The sequence below is a fragment of the Thunnus thynnus genome, chromosome 5 (genome assembly GCF_963924715.1).
Source record: "Thunnus thynnus chromosome 5, fThuThy2.1, whole genome shotgun sequence".
Classification (NCBI taxonomy): Eukaryota; Metazoa; Chordata; class Actinopteri; order Scombriformes; family Scombridae; genus Thunnus; species Thunnus thynnus.
In genome coordinates this window covers 10,169,879-10,191,594 of record NC_089521.1, presented here as the reverse complement: position 1 = coordinate 10,191,594, position 21,716 = coordinate 10,169,879, and the positions used below count along the sequence as shown (strand labels likewise).

At 39.3% G+C, this 21,716-nt stretch overlaps 1 protein-coding gene across 1 annotated transcript in view; it reads left to right on the top strand.

Moving 5' to 3' along the window:
• tmtc2b (transmembrane O-mannosyltransferase targeting cadherins 2b) overlaps positions 1 to 21,042 on the top strand; it is a 97,031-nt gene extending 75,989 nt beyond the window's left edge. The window contains exons 9-12 of the mRNA XM_067589125.1: positions 3,848 to 3,929; positions 7,076 to 7,190; positions 11,478 to 11,541; positions 18,574 to 21,042. Coding sequence (XP_067445226.1) covers positions 3,848 to 3,929; positions 7,076 to 7,190; positions 11,478 to 11,541; positions 18,574 to 18,753 — 441 coding nt within the window. The 3' untranslated portion in view covers positions 18,754 to 21,042. The remainder of the gene's footprint in view (positions 1 to 3,847; positions 3,930 to 7,075; positions 7,191 to 11,477; positions 11,542 to 18,573) is intronic.
• Positions 21,043 to 21,716: the final 674 nt, after the last annotated feature.

The following is a 21,716-nucleotide window of genomic DNA, read 5'->3' as shown; positions in this document are numbered from 1 at the left end:
TCTCATTTCCCGCATGGAAACAGAGTCCTTTTCAAGTTCTTTTCATTGAATCTTTCCAAAATTATGATTTTGTGTGTATCACAACTGATATGTGTGGAGGAATTTTACAGGCATGTCATCTTATCTGAACTTGCTGGCAAACCCCTAATTTTCCAGCATGTTTTGACAATTTTTAGTCCGTGTTCATATCAGCAGTTAACAGTGAGCCCCTAGTCCAATATTAGTCTTGTTTCTTACTCATGGGTGTCATGCAATAACACCATTACCGTAGTGCATCCTCAGTGAAGTCTTACAAGTCTTACAGTTTGTGTGTCTAAATTGGATTAAGCTGGAGCAGCATACTAGATTGATTTTCCCATCTGTACTCCGACTGATTGCCAGCTTTAAGAATAGTTCAACTGACATCACAGCTAAAAGTTGCTTGTTAAACTGACATGAATTCCTCTCTGCACAAAAGCCGCTGGACCTCAAAAACCATCTGAAACCAAATTCTGTCAGCAAGGACAGTCTAGGGGAACAACACAATTCTTTAGAGGAGAGCGTTAAGACTTGGTGAAGTGGACTCAGGGGAAAAATTCAGTGGGCCGTGAAGAGAAACTCATTTTATTTAAGAAAGTGTTATTGATTTTGGAGGAAAGTAGAGTTCAAACCTGCAGGGATGAATCTCTGTAGATCTCTGACTATGATGGATGGAAGAAGGGTCTTGAGCTTGCATGATCCTGTGAGTGCAAATAATGTCATCAGAGAAGGGGAGTCAGTTGTTAGGACAGGCTTAGAGCCTCTTCAACCATGAGGAAATTTTAAAAGAAAGAAGATTCTTTATTGAAATGTGTCAGAAAGTTTGTACCCATGACTTTGAGTCATATCATTTTATGTATGTTCTCTCTGTTGTGGCTATAGCCTCTGTCCCTGGTGACAACAGCATTTAAGAATGATCAAAACCACTTCTGGAAGTTGACCAGCCCATCAGCCCCCACCTCTATCATCCCCTACCTCCGTGCTCCCTGTGGCACAACTATGAGTGATGAAGATGCTTTAGATACTGTCAGGGGTTTCTGAGGTTCAGATCCCTGCGGGAGAGGTGGAGAGACTGTGAGATAAGGCTTGTCAGCAGGGTCAGAGAAGGGTGAGAGGAGGGAGGTGGAGCTGAGCTGGTAGCTGAAGCGCGAAGAGCAAAGAGTCGCTGTGATTTGTGGATGAAGGAAGGGCAAAACAGGGGAGGAAGGGAGAGTTAATTACACAGATCAGTATCACCCCCCTGCTGTGCCGACCCCTCAACACCTCCGCTGGCACTCCAGGGGATCAGGATGTATTTCGGGCACCATGTACACACCACAGGTCAGAGATGGACACAGCCATGGTGACGCTTGTAATATTGGACTCAGTCATCCACTTGTCATTTCCTTCAGCTAATACGAAGCAGGCTTCATTCATAATCACCTCAGCGCTCACAGAGCTAGAGCTACATCTGTGGTTTATCTGATCTTATCAGGAGACTTGAGGTGTGAGGTACGCACCACTAAACTCAGCATGTGTGACAAAACGAAGGGTAATGTACTCACACAGTGAGCTGACTGGAATGAGAAGTACATATAGTTAACAGAAAGTAGAAGAGGAGATGTTATTGACAGCATTCTTTTTGTGTTTTCCACCCTCTCCTGATTTTAATGGCCTCAAGGTGCTTTCAGATCAACAAAGAGGTTGCCATGTCTCAAAATGTAGAAATGGAGTGACTGCAAGCAAGCAGTGGGTTCCATTGATCCTGGTTTTTGTCATTTCCACTGAGTGACATGCCTTTTATTAGCTCTCACTAGAGTAGTAGTGTAGTCTAGAGTAGTGCCACACATAGTAGTTATTTTGCCAGTATATAAGTTCCACTTTAGAAAGAAAATCCTGGGCCACACACAATTAGCTAAAGACAAATCTCTATTCCGACAGTCAAGTATGTTTGCCTTCACTGAAATGATCCCTCAGCCCAGTACAAATCTGAATCTCAGTAGTCCAAACATTATCAAGACTTCTAAGATTGAGAAGCTTCTAAATGTATTTTAGGAATATCAGTTGGTTTTAATGCACTCAATTTTGAGTTCTCCACAGGCCTGTAAAGTAGCTGACTTCTATTGGGTGGAGGCACTGTGACAATTTTACTTAACAAGGGGGAAATTGAACACCGATACTTGTTTGGGTACCTTGATTATTCCTAGAGGCGTACAGGTGAGCCAAATGACTTATAATCCATAAATTTGTGGATGAAAGCAAAGTTGCCAGGTTACAGGGTCCAACAGTGAAGTAATATAGCATGTAGTGTAACAAATTGCCTTTCTAGGGATTAATAAGAATAGTTATAACATTTCCTTTGAGATGAGTAATGAGAAAGGTACAACTTGTTGCTTTTTGGAGGTTCGACACTCGTTCACCTTATAGCTTATTCTGGCCATGGTCTCCATTAATATAGTTGTCATAATCAAAATTTTCTATCCACTCACAACTGCAACTCATTTCAGTGTGTGAAAGCTTAATTCTGAGGTTTAGCAAACAGACGTAGGCCACTGTTATTATAAAACCAGCAGGCCCTCAAACGTACACATTCCTCCATCTGTGAATACAAGTATAAAAATACACAAAGATGATGCTTTTCAGACTGGAACAGTGATCGCTAGTTGGACACCATCATCTCTATTAAACATATACTTAACACAGGCTTGATTTTCCGCAGCATCAAGGGAAACCACACTCAGATGTTTACATTAGAAAATTATGTATTATATTGAATCTACAGTTCACTGAAAATCTATATGCTTGACTAAGTATACAGTCATTAATACTAGACTGTACTGATTGGATGTGGGCCTATTCTATTTGACTAAACAGAAGTAATTTGCTTTATTTCACACTGAGTTCAAACACATTATTTTTTCTGGCTTATGCAATCTTTATGTAGTCTTCCTCCATCTTTTTCTGATGATTTGGCATTATATCTAAAGCCTTTATAGTCTTGGTAAATCTCCATTTTAATAAGTCTTTTTTATACATAATTCATGCAGTGTTTTAGAGTGAAACGCACACTAATTGTTGCCTTGCTAATGCTAGAACATCAGCCTTTATAGATGAGTGAACATTGTTAATTGTTGATCAGATGGCATCTGGTCCCCAACGGAGAGCAGAGATGTGTCAAAGTCCCAGCTGCCACTTCTATTGGCCAGCTGCTTTGTTCTCTTTGAGCTGTGATTGGTTATGTGTCACAGTCTAAAGGACCTAAGGGAGCTCTTGAGGTCCACAGGGCTTCGTTGTTGCTTTTCCTCATCATGCTGTACTCACCCTTCCAGTATGGATTCATTTAATCTCTCCAAAGAGTGAAACAACACCAGAGATCCACATAGATACATGAGCTCACTGACTGTTTCTCAGTTTTTCTGTGTCTTAACTCCTCTCTCCTTTCCACCCTCCTGCACCACTTCCCCATTTCCATTCTACTGCTCTCTGTCTTGTTTCATAGCGGTCAGGCCACACACACCGGCAATCTGTGGTTATGCTCTGGAAGTGTTATTTGCACAGATAAAAGTGTGTAATGAATGAGCCTTTGCCCCGTCTGGTCCACTGTGCCAAGCATGACAGTGTGTAGTTTGACAGGACGACACATGAGCTTGAAAGAATAACACTGGTGCTACATGTGTTTCATGTCTATTTATTAAGATTTACTGTTAAAGTAGGTCTGTGGTTTGGAGGGGGACATTAGGTATACACAAAGGTATTTTGGCTGTTAAGTTGAGTGTGGTGTTTTTACAGTGAGTAGTTTTGAGGAGCAGTTGAAACAATAATGACACTGTGTTTAATCCATCTCCCTCAGGGTCAGAAAACAGAAGCAGAGAGGTACTTCCTGAAGGCCATCCAACTCGATCCCACTAAAGGCAACTGTTACATGCATTATGGTAAGTAGTGATATTTTTTACTTTCATTTTAACATATCCTGACTTCATTCTTACTCCCTCAAATATTTAATTTGGCAATTAAACACATACATGCCGCACTTGTCTGCACAAAGGCAGGAACTCACTGTACACACCTGGCAAGACAACACTGTTGGCCGACCCTTTGCCGTCTCTTCCTCCAATCAGCCATTATGTCAGTCTGTATATGGTGGGGAGTCGTGAGAAGAGAGGATGATTTCCTCCTATTGTTCTTTGATTTTATGGAAACGTGACAATGTCAGCGTCTCTTCTGTCTTACATTACTACTATGCAGGGTCAGACTGGGAGCAAAATTCAGCCCTGGCAATTTCCGTCTAGACCGGCCTCAATTTTCCCCAACATACGCCCTTATGTGTTGCATAAAGCAATATCAGGCTATTAATAACATTTAGGCTAAACAATAGATAGAAAGTTGGCACCCTAACAATAGGTGTACTTACAGGATTTCATAAAATAATGTAATAAATAAATAAATAGCCAAGAAATAGCCTAGAGGAAAAGTCAGCACCTCAAGAGGCACACTTCAGATTTTATTCATTTGACAGTTGGTATTGGCAACCCGACTCTTGGTGCACTTATGCTTCACAAATAAACCAAACATGACATAATCATGTGTCATGAATGTGATCTATGAGAAAATGCAATGCTGTTATCATGAAACAAAATAGCCAGAACTTAATTTTCACACTGGACAAAAGCTTTCCTATAGGCCTACCCTAATGATGATCTGGAAATGTGTCTGAAATTGGACATTAATTAACAGCTCTCTATTTATGTTCACAGCTGTTCTGATGCATTTCACACATCAGGCTTAACAGTCAGGATTTCATGCCACTGACACTATTTAAATGTTCATTCACTGCTATTGTCAGACTGTGACAAGCAGCATGCCTGCACTCTATTGGAACATATCCAGAGTGACTAATCAGCTGAGCCATAATAACACTCTCGCCTTGACATCATTTAAAAAACACAGCATAGCAAAGCAGCACAGCAGCCTTAAGCAGCGAATAGAATAGAATAGCATGTCCTACCTTAGGTGGTGAGAAGATAATAATTGATGGCAGGCTCCTGAGTATGATGAATCCCCTCTGGCTGTTAACACTGTCGCTACATGAGCCAGCAGTATCACCTGCTGGGAGGTTGTCATGCACCTTTGCTCGTCCTCAGCAGCGGCCTCCTCTTCTTGCCCCTGTTCTCTACTGGAATCAGCCTGCTCATCTGTACAGACTCTTTCCTCCTCCTCTACATTTGACACTGGACTGTTAAATTATTACTTCAGCGAGGCAGACTAACAGGATTTTGTGTGGCAGTGGCATCGGTATTTTTGAATAAATATGATAACTTAAAACATTTTGCAGCATCAGCCTCAAGATTTTACTTGCTTTTTCTCTCTGACCTTTTCCACTCCATGTTTTGGCTTTTTGGGATCTTTATCCATTTGTATCGGCTAGCTTTATTTTCGTATCTTGATTTAATTATTTCCCAGTTGACCTCTGACATTACATGGATGGATGCATCCACTTGAAGGAGTGGGGTGAGGACGACGGTAGCACTTCTTGCACATGCCTTACAGTATAGGTAGCCTATTGACAATTAGGACAGTGTAACCCCCAATCAGATGGGCTATTCCTACATCAAGTAGGCTGCAGCCAGCAGGTTGAATTTTTTTTCCCACAATTTTTTTTCCCTACATTACTGGTGGCCTTGTGGTCCACTAGGTGGGCCGACCCATCTGGCATTTGCCACAGTTGCCAGATTGCCAGTCTGAGCCTGCTACCATGTGACTCACACATGCCTTGAAGTTGCAGTGTTTAATCTCAAAAAAGGATTTGAATTACTGTGATAGTAAGAGTGAGTTTGAATGAGCTGAGTTAATTACCTCCTTTCTTTAAAAGCCTCTAAAACCTAAAAGCGTTTTATGATGAACTGATCTGTCAGCTTGTTATCGTTGCACCAGCTTGCATGTGACATCTATCTGTCATGACAGAGGATATTTGTATTCTGTTGAAGTTGTGTCGGTCTAAGTTGTCATCTTTAAAGAACTCTATTAAAGATAAGGTGAACAATGTTGATAACGAGGGAAAGAATGTCATTAGAGTAGGATATAGATAGCCAAGCATTAGATAAATGATTAAAGATAGAACACCTATATTATGGGAGTTTCAATTTGCTCCGATTCAAACATGCATCCATCCAACTTTCAGTCATTTATTCTGATAAGGTTCTAGTAGTTTATAGATTCATATATTTACAGTCAGCACAACAGCAAACATGCAAAATGTGCAGTGTCATGCAGGATACTTTCTGTGTTCCAAACTAGACCTCCTAGTATTCCCCTAAAAGTTGCACTCTCAAATGATGAACATGAATTACAGTATCACAGTCTGTATACATAGACCAACTTTGTAAAATATTTTAAATTAAATCAGGGCAGTCCAGGACACTGACATTATTAGTATTGATTGAGGGACTGTCTTTTCTTTTTAACTGTGAGACTTGTTTTGAAATATCACACATGCCCGACAACTGCTGAGGTGTTTGTAGCCTGGAGCTACGCTCAGTCATGGTCTAAAGTCTCCCTTTAAGTCTAGCTCTCACCTCAGGCCTGTACAAACGGCTTCAATTTCACCCACGGTTATTAAGGAAAATATGCTTCAGTTCACTTGGTGGTTTATCATCCTGGTACAGTAGTGGGGCTAACCAAAATCAACAGGGTATTAATTCCTCTCTAAACCTGGCCCTTACCAAGAGATCCACCCTTAGTTCATGGCCTTGTCAGGGTGTCATAATCCCATCTCATGAGAGGTTAACTGCAAAAAGCCGCCCCACCCGTAATAAGACACAAACCTCCTACAAGAAACATTTTCATCATAAAGAAACAGATCTATCAAGGCTGACTAATCTGAACAAATGAGTCTGAGAGATGGCCAAAGAGTGATGGTATGTTGCATTCATATCTAGTGTTTCAGCATGTTATTGCCAGGACGGACAGGGTTGTCCCTCTGCATAGGCCAAAGGCAACACTTCTATCATGTATCCCTTTGTGCCTCTCTAGGCATCCCTCAGTGTTTTAACAGTGGTGCTGTTCTCTCCTGCCCTGCCAGGTCAGTTTTTGTTGGAAGAGTCACGGCTGCTGGAAGCGGCAGAGATGGCAGAGAAAGCCGCACGCCTGGACAGCGGGGAGTTTGATGTGGTCTTCAGCGCAGCCCACATGCTCAGGTGAGTGTTTGATTAGACACGTGCTGGGGAAAAGCCCCAGCACAAGCACAAAGACACTGTATTTATTTCATTCTCTGTAGATGAGATGGGTGGGCCACAGTTTTCCATGGCTGAGTAGAAAGGAAAAGCTGTGTATGAGAGAGGGAGGTCTACTGTCTGCACGGTTTATCCAGGGGCTTACGCTACTCCTCAGCCAGTGTGATTTACTTGGCTGTACTTTGTAATCCTCTCCTCTTGCTGCAGTGCCAGCCTGAAAGCTCCTGGTTTGTCTTAGCGTGCTGTGCAGCTATGTATCTTCATATGCTCTCTCTCTTTACCTCTCTCCCGCTCTGTTTCACTCTTTCTCTGCTGGCCCTAGCTCATACTTGAAAGTCTGCTTCCAAATCAGTGCAAGGTTCAGCCGATGAGCCTGAGAAGCGAGGCTTTAGCAGCCCACAAGTTGTTGTGTTTCTGAATGCAAGCCATGAGTGGAAATTTGTAAATAAAGCTGTGTGCCAATTTACGGTATGCTGCTCCACTGACTGAATAAACCTACAACATTATATTACTCAGTATAGAGATTTCCTTGTTTGCATTGAAATTACAGCTGCCTGCTGAAAGGAGGTTTATTTTTGAAACCATTATTGCTTATCTTGAATCACCACAGTTTGGTAAAACCACTGCTTCTTTACCCAAGAGAATTGCTGCACAGCTCTTTGTAAGACTCTTGCCCAGCTGCTTCATGCATAGCTCTTCGCCCACCAGTCTGATCACGCAGGATCTTCACCACCAACAGCTTTCAGCATCAAGAGCCTCTTCCAGGGTCCAGACCCCTGGCAGCTAAAAAGAACTTCAAGCAGTGATCAGGCTGAACTTTTCTCCGCCTGCTTGGCATGGGGTCTCACTCCTCCGCAGCTCATGTTCTTTATGTGTTTGTCTTGGACGCAGACGTGGAAAGGCTCTCAGTTGGTGGGGACACAAGTAAATCTACACGGGGGGAGGGGCAGAAGCTTTCAGAAGTGCAAATGTCTTTTATTGCCCTCTTGTGCTTGTACTGCTCATTTAATGTATCAAATCAATGAAAGTGAAAAATTAAATTGTGATGTGATAACAGTAAAGTACAATCTGTAGATGTTCACGGCCAGAAAAAGAACCACTATAACGCACATGAAGCACTCATAGTTCACCTCATACATGATTCCCATCCAAACCATATGTTTAATATAATAATATAATATACCGGATCTGAAAGAGTACTTTATATATTATTAGCATGTCATAATGTTAGATATGCCCATTTGTGCATATTTGTGTCTCGATTTCCAAAAAATTGGTTTAAATTGGTAATGTTAGGATGGAAATAAAGAGAAAGTGGTTGCAAGTTACATAAGGTGTACTGCACATACCGTACTCTCCTTAGGGAAGATGTCTGTGTTCAGTGTAATATTCTAACAAAGAGAATCTGAAAAAAATGCAATTCTGTACTCAAGACAGATGGGACGGCTGCGGTTTTAAGCACAAATATCTGGCTGCTGTCAAAAATGCAGTTTGTTCACTGAGTCATTAGTATCTAACAGTGTCACGCTATTAAGCAGTACTGTCATTGTTGTGATTTGTGCATATCTGGAGTTAATAAACCATCTCCAGACAACAAGATGTCAGGGTAAGAAGATCAGTGGTTGAATTGCTGATTTGAAACATGATCAAGATTTTTTCATGCTTTTTTCATTAATTCATGCTACATTTTCCCATCTCTCTTTCTTTGTTCCTGTGCTCTTAGTCTCACACTCTTCCTCGGGCTTAAACCCAAGCAGTGGTTTACATACTTGGCGTCCAATGCCTTCTGCACTCTCATAACCCGCAGTCAGACAGATCTAGGAGGTTGTGCTGCTCCTTTGGTCATGGTGTGGCAGCTCTCCAGTTCCCTTCTGATAATGTGTTCATATAAATGTGATAATGATATTATAGAATTAGATTTGTGCTTTTTTTTTTCTTAGAAGGTTGCGCTTTCTAAATATTATGCTGGCAAACAAACATATGGTTGTGGTTGGACGTGGAACCCACATTTATAATCTCAGGACAAATTCAGCAACTCAACTCGGTGTCTGGATCGCTTTTGGAATGTAAAATGCTTCTTTGGAGCGCAGTTGGAAAAATTCAGTTGCACTGAAAAAAAAAAATAGCAGTGGCATGTTCTTGTGTGTGTGGATAACATGAAAGATAAGTTCTTTAAAGGAAGGACCAGTGTGTAAGATTTAGTGGCATCTAGCAGAACGGACATGGCAGAAATGGAATATAATATTCATAAATATGTTTTAATTAGTGTATAGTCACCTGAAACGAATCGGTGTGTTTTTGTTACCTTAGAATGAGCTCTTTATATCCACATAGAGCGGGTCCTCTTCCACAGAGCCCGCCATGTTGCACTGCCATGTTTCTACAGTAGCCCAGAATGGACAAACCAAACACTGGCTCTAGACAGGGCATTTTGCATTTTTTGTGAGTTTTGCAGCCACAGTAGGTTCGCCTATACTTTTGGAAGGGGAGGGTGATGGGAGGGGTATTCATTTGGTTGCAATCTGCAACCTTACCGCTAGATGCCACTACACTGGTTCTTCTACTTGCCAGTCATTAGTTTTGAATGTCAGTTTCTAGGGTCACAACTCTCAATGGACTTTAAGGTCACAATTTCTGTACACGCTATATTTTCATTTTTAAATAACACACAAGCAATATGAAAAATTAGTGTCCTCAAAATGTTATATTTAAAGACCCCCTTCACTCAAAAATATGTTTTGCTTATTGTTACTTCACAGTGATGTATGTGCAGAGTTTGGCAAGCTGTTTTCAAATTCATCTGCTGACATTTTTGTGACATCACAACTACCTCTGAAGTCCCTCTGATGGTCCAGTATGCAGCTTACACAAGTTTTGTTTGGAAATTTGAAACTTCCGGCACATATACACTGAGAATGAACTTTTCAGTGAAGAAGAAGACATTGTGCTTCTAGCACTTTTCAAACAAAACATACTTGTATATTCATAGATTCTGGATTTTTCAATGAGGGAAAATGAGCAAGAATTTGTGAGTAGTTATTGAACGTTTTGTAGAAAAAAATATATTAGATGAATTATTATTCAAAGTAAATTATTTTCATATATCTTAAAACATGGTGAAGGGGATCTGTAAGCTGTTAAAGTTTCATCATGTTATATTCAGAATAAGAAATAAAAGCTGTCTACTGATTGTTCAGTGAGAAATGATAAAAGCATCTAGAACACATAAGACAGTGTCATTCGAACCAAACATAAGTATTGTGTGCATTCTTAGGCCACTGACCTGGTTATCCTAAAATAAAAGCTTTTTCCTTTTATCTGGAACCATATGGAGGATGATCCCTTAATAGACTGCGACAGCCTAAATGAAACTGTGGTTCCAATGGTCTCACTTCCTTTGATCATTACGACTTAAGGGGCTCCACAGCCAGCCGTCGTTTGCTCTGCCCTTGACTTCGTCAAAGTTAAATTGTTTGCAATGAGACAATTGTTACCATCAGTGAAAAGCATGCAGCTGCGGACCATAAAGGTGATTTCTGGTTTACCATGGTATTAATGACAGGAAAAGCCATGTCACAGAGGAGCCACAGTTGCATGTATAACAGTAGGCAGAGCAGTGGATTATGAGGAAGATAAAAAGCATAATATAGTATATTCCTGTCATGACTGTGGGTTTTATGTCCTCAGGAACAAAGTATTTCTGGTTCCAGGGAGTCATGCCGACAAGCCATCTGCCCAAAAACCCTTTTTGTCGCAGTGTGGAATATACAGCATGTTTTAGTGCATCTGTGCCATCAACTCTGCTGTCCTGTTTTTATGATAGTATGATTAAATGATTTTATGTTTCCATACTGTTTGTACACCTTCAATTTCTTTAACCATCCAGCATGTCAAGCCACATTTTCCCCTATTGGCTGTAATTAGTACATTGAATATTTCTCATCAGTCTTAGTTTGTTGATGACTTTTCTTCAAGTACCCAATAAGCCACATGTCCTGACCTCAAAGTTCAATTAAAACAGAAAGTGCTTGCTGTGCACTGCTCAGCAGAGATGTTATCAAGTGAAAGATGCTATCGAATGAGAACCCTACAGGCGATTGGATCGGCTTTTCTCTTTCCTCATGCTGTTCCCTCCTGTTATTTTCTCAGTGACCCCTAAGCGCCAGTAAACACATAGGGTTCAAGGCCTCAACTGAAGCCGGGAGCAATAAAGATGAGTAATGATTGCCTTTCTCTGTTTTACCTTTTCAGACAAGCCAGCCTAAATGAGGCAGCTGAGAAGTATTACGGACAAGCAGCAAGCCTGAGACCCAATGTGAGTACAGCCACAACTAGCTAATCATCCCCATTACTATTTACCCTGATGGACACTATGCAATCACAGTCTGGGTGGCTTTCCAATAATCCCATCCATATTACTGCCCCGTCTGCCTCCTCACAACGGCCCTCATTGTCAGTGGATGTCAGAAAAAAACCAGGGCTAGCTTTTAACCAAGCTCAGAGGTTTGTTTGTGCAGCATCCATCACCAACTTCAAAGGAGAGGCCATGGGTAAGTAGATTGAAAAGAATAATGATAATAACACTCAGTCAGGGGACTTTGACATCTTGAAAATGAATGGGGTCCAGTCTTTGGCAGCTCTGACAAGAGGGGTCGAGTTGTTTAAGTGAGGTCTGCAATGGGAGCAAAATATGTTTGGCATGTGGTTACCCTGTTTGTTCCTGCATCTTGATTAGAAGAAATTGGCTCAGGATTAATGATCAAAATATATCTGGACAATGTTATACAGACATAAAGTTTAGTTCTGCAAGCACACAAAACCCTGGTATAATATACAAACAATGACAAACAAAAAGACAAAAAAACCCTGATTGTAACAGAAGAATACATTTTTACATTTCCATACAAACCATGAAATTGAGCTCCTATCCCCTTTGTTGTTCTCAGTGTTGATGCAGCATTCAGCTCTTACCAAAGCATTGTGTATTTTTAACATCTAATTAAACCCAGATGTATGGTAAGGAGAATTATTGTTCTCATTGTCCCAGTTCAAATGCATACATGAATAATGTAACAGAATCATAAAGTTTAAGGTGAACTGTGGGAATGTTTCCATTAATTATTTGTTATTAGTAGCCTTTTATTATGAGGAGTGTTCAGTCACTTCCTGTGACAGTGTTAACCAGAGAATACCATTGGTTTGCGGCCTCCTGATGGATTTGTACTTCTTTAAAATGAGGATGTTTGTGCTCCACACAGATCTATTTCAGGGCCAGATCAGTGTAATTTTCACATGACTGCTTCTTGGCATCTGTAATCATATAAACATGCATTTGATGACCACATCCAAACACGGAGGCATGTTTTTGTCCTTACTTGGTCACTTTTGCTTGGATGCCTTTTGCCATTTCTATTGCTTACAGCTGATGCACAATTATAATTTAGGATCTTCATCCGTCTTCTTTACCATTATCCTTTGTTCTTTCCGATGCGACTTGACTTAAGCCATGTACCCTGTCCATCTTCATTTGTCATTTCATGCTTTACTGCCGCTTGACTCTTCACTCTCCAAAGGCTCTGGTGTTTTATATTAAGCACATATGTCTGGTCGCTCTGAGTGAAAGAGGACAATTCACTCCATTCAGGGGATTTTGTCCTTTAGTCCTCAAATTCCCTCTATCTAGACAAGCTAAGTCCTATCAGATGCTTGCTGTGCACTGGCTCTTCAACATTCAGATATTCTTTACCTAAATGTCTATCTGGAGTCATTTTGGTCAGGTCATTCCCCAACCTAGCTTCATATTTGACTTTAACAGTCTTTATAGCCTATGTTGCTTTACGGTCTAGGCTAATATACTCCACATCTGGCCATGCCTCTGCTGCTACATGCCAGTTTTGGGAAGGGTAGAGAGGCAGAGAGGTTACAGAGCAGCAGGAAATGAGGAAAAAATGAAAGTTTTTGACAAGGGACCTTTTTCAGAGTGTTGCAAGTGTTGCTAGGGCAAGGAAGAATGCAGGAGCAGTGGTATAAATCACAAAAGTCTTAGCTAATGTGAAAGAAGGGGGAGAAAGGCTTGGGTGAGGAAAGATGGGAGCCAACAGGGGAGAGTGGAGGAAGGAAACAAAACTGAGGAATTGATAAGTTCTGTATGGGCAAAGAAAAAGATCTTTTGAATCTCTGCTGCAGCTGCACTGAGAGGAAAACCAGGAGTCTGTTGATTTTCTACCCAGGAGTCTTTGCTCAGTGCTTCATATGTTGCCTCACTCATCAGTATCTATTCTGGAGGATGTGAGAAAGCTTTCAGTACAAGTATTGTGTTTTTTTCTATTTAGTTTTGCTTCTCATAACTTCTCAAAATCCTATTAATTGATCCCTCCTACAACCTGTATCATCTGTAAAGGAACTTGTAATGAGTCATGAGATCAAAAATTCACCATATTGCCATGGGCTAAAGATATTGAATACAAGAAGCACGTATTGCCAGTAATACCTTCTTATGTACATTTGCCAGCAACTAGATTTGAGGAGATGTACAGTAGTTGTTTCTCCCTGTGGCAAGCAAAGTATTACTTGACTGTTGTCATCCTCTCATTCAGTGAGAAAAATGACACCATCCTAAGTCATGCTACCTTATGAACTGACCGACCTCTCAGAAACAGAAGTAGGAGATTATTGCACTCAGTATTCAGATCCTTTACTTAAGCAAAAGCAGAAATACCGTTGTCTAAAAGTTCTCCATTACAAGTAAAAATCAGCAAAATGTACTTAAAGTATCAAAAGTAAAAGTACTCATTATGCAGACTGACTTCTTTTATTGTGCTATTAATATTATTTTGATGATATAATAAATATTATTATTATTGATTATTATAGTGTATTATATTTGTATTATAGTTTGTTTTTATCACTAACAAATGCATGTAAGAGCATTTTAATGTTTATCAATGTGGAGCCAATTTTAGATACTTTGGGTAGATTAATAATAATAGTGCTGCATCATATTACATAAGTGTAGACTATGTTTTTTATAAGAATAATAATACACTTTATTTATATAGCACTTTTCACACAAAGTGCATAAGAAATTAGAGACAACTTAAACAACAGTTAGAATATTAAAATATATTATTTTATGTAAAATCTTAATCTAAAAATTAACTATAAGTATCAAATAAATGTAGTGGAGTAAAAAGTCAAATATTTCCTTCTGAAATGTAGTGGAGTGGAAGTACAAAGTAGCATAAAATGGAAATACTTAAGTAAAGTACAAGTACCTCAAATTTGTACGTCAGCACAGTACTTGAGTAAATGTACTTAGTTACCTTCCACCACTGATTGCACTTCTCATAATATAGCATCCTCACCAACTCCACAAAATGGCATTAACAGTAATTTGCCTTGCACCTACTTGTCACCTACATGTTGTGGATACAGTATTTATGTGTGGCCCCCTGACTTGCCGCTTTCAACTATGTCCATATGTATAAACAGTTATATTTTGGCTAGCATTTTTCTCACTAGTTAAAATCCCTAACTTGCAAATTGATCCCTCCAGCGTTATTTTGTGGTTTGACCTTCAAATGGCAGGTCAAACAGAAGGTAATTTATAGCTCAAACAGCCTCAGAATTACCCCAACCATTACAGTCAAGAACCCTGGCTGCTCCTGTGAATAATAATCGAAACCCAGAGAGAAAATGTTGATTTTGTTTTGTTAGGGGATTAATGTCACTACACAATATCGAGTGTAGTAAACTGGTATCTACTAATTTAATGCTGCACATTTTGAGTCAGTGAGCAACAGCTCACGGTCGGTCATGCCAGCCTTTACTTTTTTTTTATGTGTCGAGGGAAGAAATGCCCCCTCTCTAAGGGACAATAGGACTATTCCAGAGTCTCTTTGATTTATTCATCAATTTAATTCCCCTCTGTGAGTAAAAGCAGCACTATTGGACAGATTGTTCCCATTGAAATTCTCATGCATAGAGTATCACTCATTCAACCTTGACACTGGAAAAATAGAGAAATGTTTGGACAGTTTTGTGAGTATAATCAACAAAGGTGGAGCAGTCGAGCAAAGGAGGGGAGTTCAAAGACAAAGCAAGACAAATGAACAACGTGAGAGTGTCTGGTGTTTGGTAACCTCTCTGAAAAAGTATTCCCAATGCATAGATGAATATGCAAATATGAACTTTAGACCTACTGTAATACATGTATGGGAAGTGTATAGGTTCAAAAAGACATCTGTGGTTGCTTTCCCTCATGTTCCAAAACATAATTTACTTTCCAGATTGTGTTAAATATTTATACGTTTTTTATATCTTGTATAGATATAGATTTTATTTTTAAGCCATTCGGTGACATGAATATCTTTTATATTTTAGTATACCTTACTGTTTTTCTGCAGCAGTGTTGCTGTTGTGAATGGTTTGCACAATTACAGAAAAACACTATTCTCTCATGAGTGTTGCTCTGAGAATTACTCTTGATTAGTTAATGGGACATGGGAAAGAAATTAAGCCTTGTGGGACAGCTCATCGGTAAATGTCAAGATGCCATAATCATGTGCCATTCCATGTGACAATTATGTATGTGGTGATAATTATAGGAAAAAAAGTCACAAATACTGCAGTAATAGCACATCATTTGCCATTTTGTTTTATTTGAGCATTCCTTAATTCCTAGGAATTACAATTAAGGAAATTACAATCGTCTCAAGTAGTAAAACAGTAGCTTCTCTACAGGATTAGACATCTTTTCCACACTTCAAATTCAAATGGAGATCAGATGTGGCCCCTCCCTTGGCCTGGATACTTCATGGTCTTAACGTGATTGCACCCTGGACACTTTTCCTGTATTTGTATCCTCATGACTCACTCATCACACTGTTGATGATTTTACCTCTTGGCACCAACAGGAATATACAGTATATTCATCTAGAACCACTTCAAACAACCACCACGGTTGCACCCTATGACATCTGTGGCCACAGACAAGACACAAGGACACGCAAAGCAGCATGGTTACCAAACACTGCAACACAGTCTGGGTGATCTGACAAACAGGAATCACTAGCGTGTTAGGTCTAGGAAATCTCTACTTTTTATCTTATGTAATATGTTTATTTTAAATAGTAAGGATGTAGATCTCTTGGTTTGATAAATAATATCAGTTAAAAATTTTAGAGTTCAGTCTCCAGATGACAATTAGTTATAGAAAACAGGGAGAAGAATAATGCTACTTTTTTATTGAGCCCTCAGTTGATAAATGTGAAGAGTTTTTATCTTTTTTTTTCTAATAAGGTTCAAGCTGTTAAGAATGCATTTACCCCCCATTCTCAAATTCTCTCTGACCTTTGATACTGTATAAAACACCTAACAACACAGTTGGTAAAAATACAATTGTGTCTTACAGATGTTAAAAACTGTCTCTATTAAAACTTTCTTCAGTTAAACTCAGATAAATCAGAAGCCATTATCATAGGTCCAGACCCCTCCGGTAAACACTTTCCTCGCACTTAGGTTCTCTGTCTTGTTGCATCAAAACCCACTGCAGAAATCTGGGTGTTATCTTTGATGACAAACTTTACTTTGACCAGCAGGTGAAGTCAGTCGTTCAATCTTTCTTTCTGCAACTTTGTAATATCTTGAAAATTAGATCTTTTTTATCCACTAAGAATCTGGAAACTGTTATCCACACTTTGATTACATCCTGCCTAGACTCCTGTAACTCGCTGTATTCCTGTCTCCTTCAATACAACATCTCCAAACTTCAACTACTTTAAAATGCTGCAGCAAGTGAACTCACAAAGTCCAATAGAAGAGTTCACATTACACCCATTTTAGCATCTATACTGGTTACCTGTATGTTTTAGAATTGATTTTAAATTTTTAGTGATTATTTTCAAAGCACGTTTGGGGTTGGCCCCTGATTATATCACTATATATACTAACTCCTTACAAGCCTGAATGCAGCCTGAGATCCTCTGGCAGAGGTCTGTTGGTAATTCCTAGATCAAGGCTTAAAACCAGAGGAGACTGAGCCTTTAGAGTCAGGACCCTGAGACTCTGGTACAACTTGCTGGAGGAGATCAGGCAGGCTAGCTCTGTTTCTTCTAATTCTCTCTTAAAAACGTACTTTTTCAGAATTGCTCTCTTTAATTGGTTATTCTTCCATTTTTGTCACTTTTTTTTTTTTTTTACTGTGTTTTAGTAATTCATACCTCACTTGTCACAATTCTACTTTTATTAATTATTTATCTGGTAATTTCTCTTGTTTATGTTGTTTATGTAAAGCACTTTGTAACTTGTTTTTGAAAAGCACTATATAATAAATTTCTTATTATTATTACTCTCATGTCTGTCCACTAAGTAGTATGAAGCTACAGCAAGTCAGCCAGTTAGCTTAGCTTAGCACAACAACTGGAAACAGGGCAAAATGGCTAATCTAGTTAACCTAGAAGCACATCGAAAGCTCTCTAATCAACAATTATATCTCATTTGTTAAATCTTCACAAAAAACTATAAAATCGACATGTTGCAGTGTTGTACAGTAACTTCCTGAAATCTCTGCTAGTTGCCTGGCAACCTCATGACCCTGGGATGACAAGGCACCGTGAAGTTACTGCACCTGGTCAAGAAATAATCTGTCAGATAACCCATGCAACACCAAAACATGTCGTTTTTAATCAGGTTTTTTGCACAGATTTTAAAACATGAAATATAACATGCTCATTAACAGAGCAAGGCTGGATGTTCCCCCCTGTTTTAAGCCTCTGTGCTATGCTAAGTTAGAATGCTGGTGGCAATAGTTTCACATATTTACCGTACAGACATGAGAAGTTTTATCAGTCTTCCTACTGTATCCAACTCTCGACCAGCAAGTGAAAAAGTGTATTTCCTAAAATGTCTTTAATTTTTGCATGTGAATGAGTGTCATAAAACATTTTTGGTCAAATCTCATTCCTTGTTAAATTATGCATACCCCCAGAGCGTGAATAGATATACTTCATTTGCATTATTAATCTCACCAAACATCCCTTCATTGCCCCTAGCTGTTGTAAAATTTGAATTTTTCATTAAATCAATTTAGTCTAAACAGACCATTAGTGATGAGTAAATCTGTCATTGTGTGTATGTGTCAGCTGTCTCTTGCTACAATGTATGTCAGGCAGTTGAATCACTGTGTTTGTACTCATTTTACCTACTTCTCAATAACAGGGTATGAGTTCTTGGACAGACAAGACAGAGTATATATGGAACAAATCTTTAAGCTAGCCTGAGGTTTATGAAACTGATATCCTAAATGACGAAGATCTCTTTTTTTTTTTCCTTTTTTTTTTGGTTTTAGTATCCTGCAGCCTTGATGAACCTTGGGGCAATCCTCCACCTCAATGGGAAACTGCAAGAAGCTGAAGCCAATTACCTCCGAGCGCTGCAACTGAAACCGGATGACACCATCACCCAGTCCAACTTGCGTAAGCTCTGGAACATCATGGAGAAACAGGGCCTGAGGACCATGAGCCCCTGATCTCACCCTGCCCGCCTACCTGCCATCTGTACACCAGACTTGGGGGGGAAAAGGACGGTCCAAAAGTTCCTCATTCACTCTTCTTATCCAGGAGAGATGGAAGAGACTCAGGGAGGATGTTTGCTCAGAGAGGCCATGACTGCGCCGCACAGCCCTCCTAATGACTCCTGAGCTCTGCATACACCTCAGGCCAGCAGCTTTCCTCAGAAGCATTGCTCACAGTTTGGCAGGCGCTACATGGTATTTGGACTCTTTAGAACTTTCTTAAAAACTAGAGATCTCACAGGAACCATGTTTTTTTTGTTGTTGTTTTTCTTTCTTTTTGAACTAGAGCACTTGAACTTAAAGTGAGACAATAGGTACATCCTTCAACATTTGTGATGAATTAGGTTTTTTTAAATAAGCAATTGTAGTTCAAAAGAGTGAATTTTGTCCCAGAGCAGTGCAAGATAAAGTAAAATATACAAGAGATAAAAGAATCTCAGAACACCGCACTGAGGGTTTTCCATCACCGTTTAATAAAGTTTTTGGTTTGATCAGATGTCCCATCTTGATAATAAAGAAAATAAGGTAATATGAAGAATCGGAAACCATCCAAAATCTCAAAATTAATCATGTAATTCTCCAGTGTCTTTTGCTTATGAGATTACACACTTCATAATGCAGAGATGAAAAAAAATATCAGTATTATTGCAAGCCATTTGTAGCAGACCCTGACATTTAGTGCAAACTTGAAAAGGGAATTGAATTTGTTAGCCATTACAGCACAACGATTGCCTCTAAAAGCTCCACGAAGAGTGTATATTACCAAATACACTATGTTTTGGCAAGAAAATTCAAAAAGAAAGGAAAAGGAAATAGGACTCTTTTTATGTTCAATATTATAATGCCTTATAATAAAAAGGTGTGAATCTTCTTTATCAGTATAGCATACAGGTGGCATTGTAACACTAGTTCTTGTTCAGCACTGGTAAAGAAGCCAAGTCACCATGGAAACTTATCTGTCGCCAACAGAAGCTATAAATGGAAATATTAAGCTACCTTCCCATGGAAGTCGTAGACAACAAAAAGGCAGGCACGGTAGTTTTGGGTACACCGTTTTCCCACATGCCTGAAGCTTTTATAGTGGAGTGTGCAGAGCTGAAATATATGAAAGGAGTCCTTCTAACCAAATACAAAAGCTATGCTGATGCACACCTTTTCATCACATAACAGTGCACAGACATAGCAAATCTGAGGGAAATGTTTTAATGCCTATCTTTGTGTTTGGAATAAAACTAATTTCATGTGTTTGTATAAATGAATCCTAATATATACCTACATTGTGTATAGTATACAGAAAGTCATGCAGCAAAAAAGTAGCCAGACTTAAAGTGGAAGCTCAAGTTTCTGGGCAAGTTTGGTTTGTTACATGAAGTATTTCCCATATTGTCAAAACTCTGTTCTTGGTGTTAAGGTTTCATTTTGTATATATTTTGTGTTATTAACATCTATTTGTTTGTTGTTGTCAGCGTACATGAAGTGAAACAGCACCTTCTCAGAAAGATGTACAGTATTTGTAATGGAGTAAAAGAGTCTCCCATCATTTGTTTGTTATTGGCTACAATCCTCCTGAACTATCTGTGTCCTTAGTCTATTACATTGTAAGTTATTGCTTTGTGTTACCTTAGCAACAGAACCAGCTGGTACTGTGTTTTACATGTAAAATGAAGAAAGTTAGCAGATATGATGTCCATGTCTGTGGTCAAAAGTCCCCAAATAGAGTTGAGTACAGTAATGTGGCCCATTATTACAGCAAAACACCTAAAAAGGAGGGTAAAATTTTGAGTATATGTGTCATCTGTTGCAGTCATGATGGTGTATGTATTGTCCTGTTTTTGACTGTGATAGTCACCAGTGAAGTAAGATGTTGAGTAGGATAATCACAGTTCACATTCATTCCTGCCCTACACCTAACACACCCCACATGTGCTAATTCCTTCTGTATATATAAAGTGTTTATGAAAAAAAAAACACTGATAATTGCTTGAGTGAAGATGTTTTTCAACAAAAAAAGCGCTTCACTCTGTGTCTCTGCTCAGGGATCTCAAGCAGTGGGTTATTGCAGAAACGTGTTCACAGAGCGTTTACTAAATTAAAGATTTATTTTTTGAAAGTTGTTGTATTTGTATAAATTATCGAGATTTGTAGCCTTTTCTCCTTTTTGTAATATAAAAATGAACAATGTGCCAGAATAGACTTTTTTTCCCCCAAATGTTGCTTTTTTTCCACAATAAATTTATGACATTCTGCTTTTGTTTTTGTTCCTGTGCGACTGTTTGAAGACATAGATTACATTTCATATACATACACACACACACATACTTTATGGATTTGTAATATTCAAAACACACATTCCCTTCACACTCTGTAGAAACCTCTGCAGTTCTTAGTGAGATTTCCTTTATACTCATGTGGAATATCAGACTTAATGGGGTGGTCTTGCATGCTGTGGAACAGGTTTTACAGGGCATTTAAAATTCCCCCCTCCAAATTTGCTAAAACGTGTCATAAAATCAACTCAAATGAATCTCCTCTGCTTTGATCTTTGAACAACAAAGACGGCATGTAAATATTCCCATATGGAACGGGTAGCACAGTGTCTACATATGGCTGGTGTGTTTCGATTACAGCCTCCCCCACAATTCAGACCCCGCTGACAAGCAAAAGGCCCTTCCCTGAGAACGAAGCAGTCTGCCTTGTGATGTTTCTCACATGTCTACATGGAAGGTATGCTCCCATGATCTGAGCTCACCATGGTGCCCAGCTTTCCTTATTGGACTGGAATGCAGAGGCTGCTTGCACTGTCCAGTTCAGTTTGAATCTTCTTCTCATAACACAGGTGTGCCTCACTTATCTTGACAAATAATGAAATAGTGAAGCTTGCTGATTTGTAGGGTTGTGGAGACACGCTACAAAGGAAA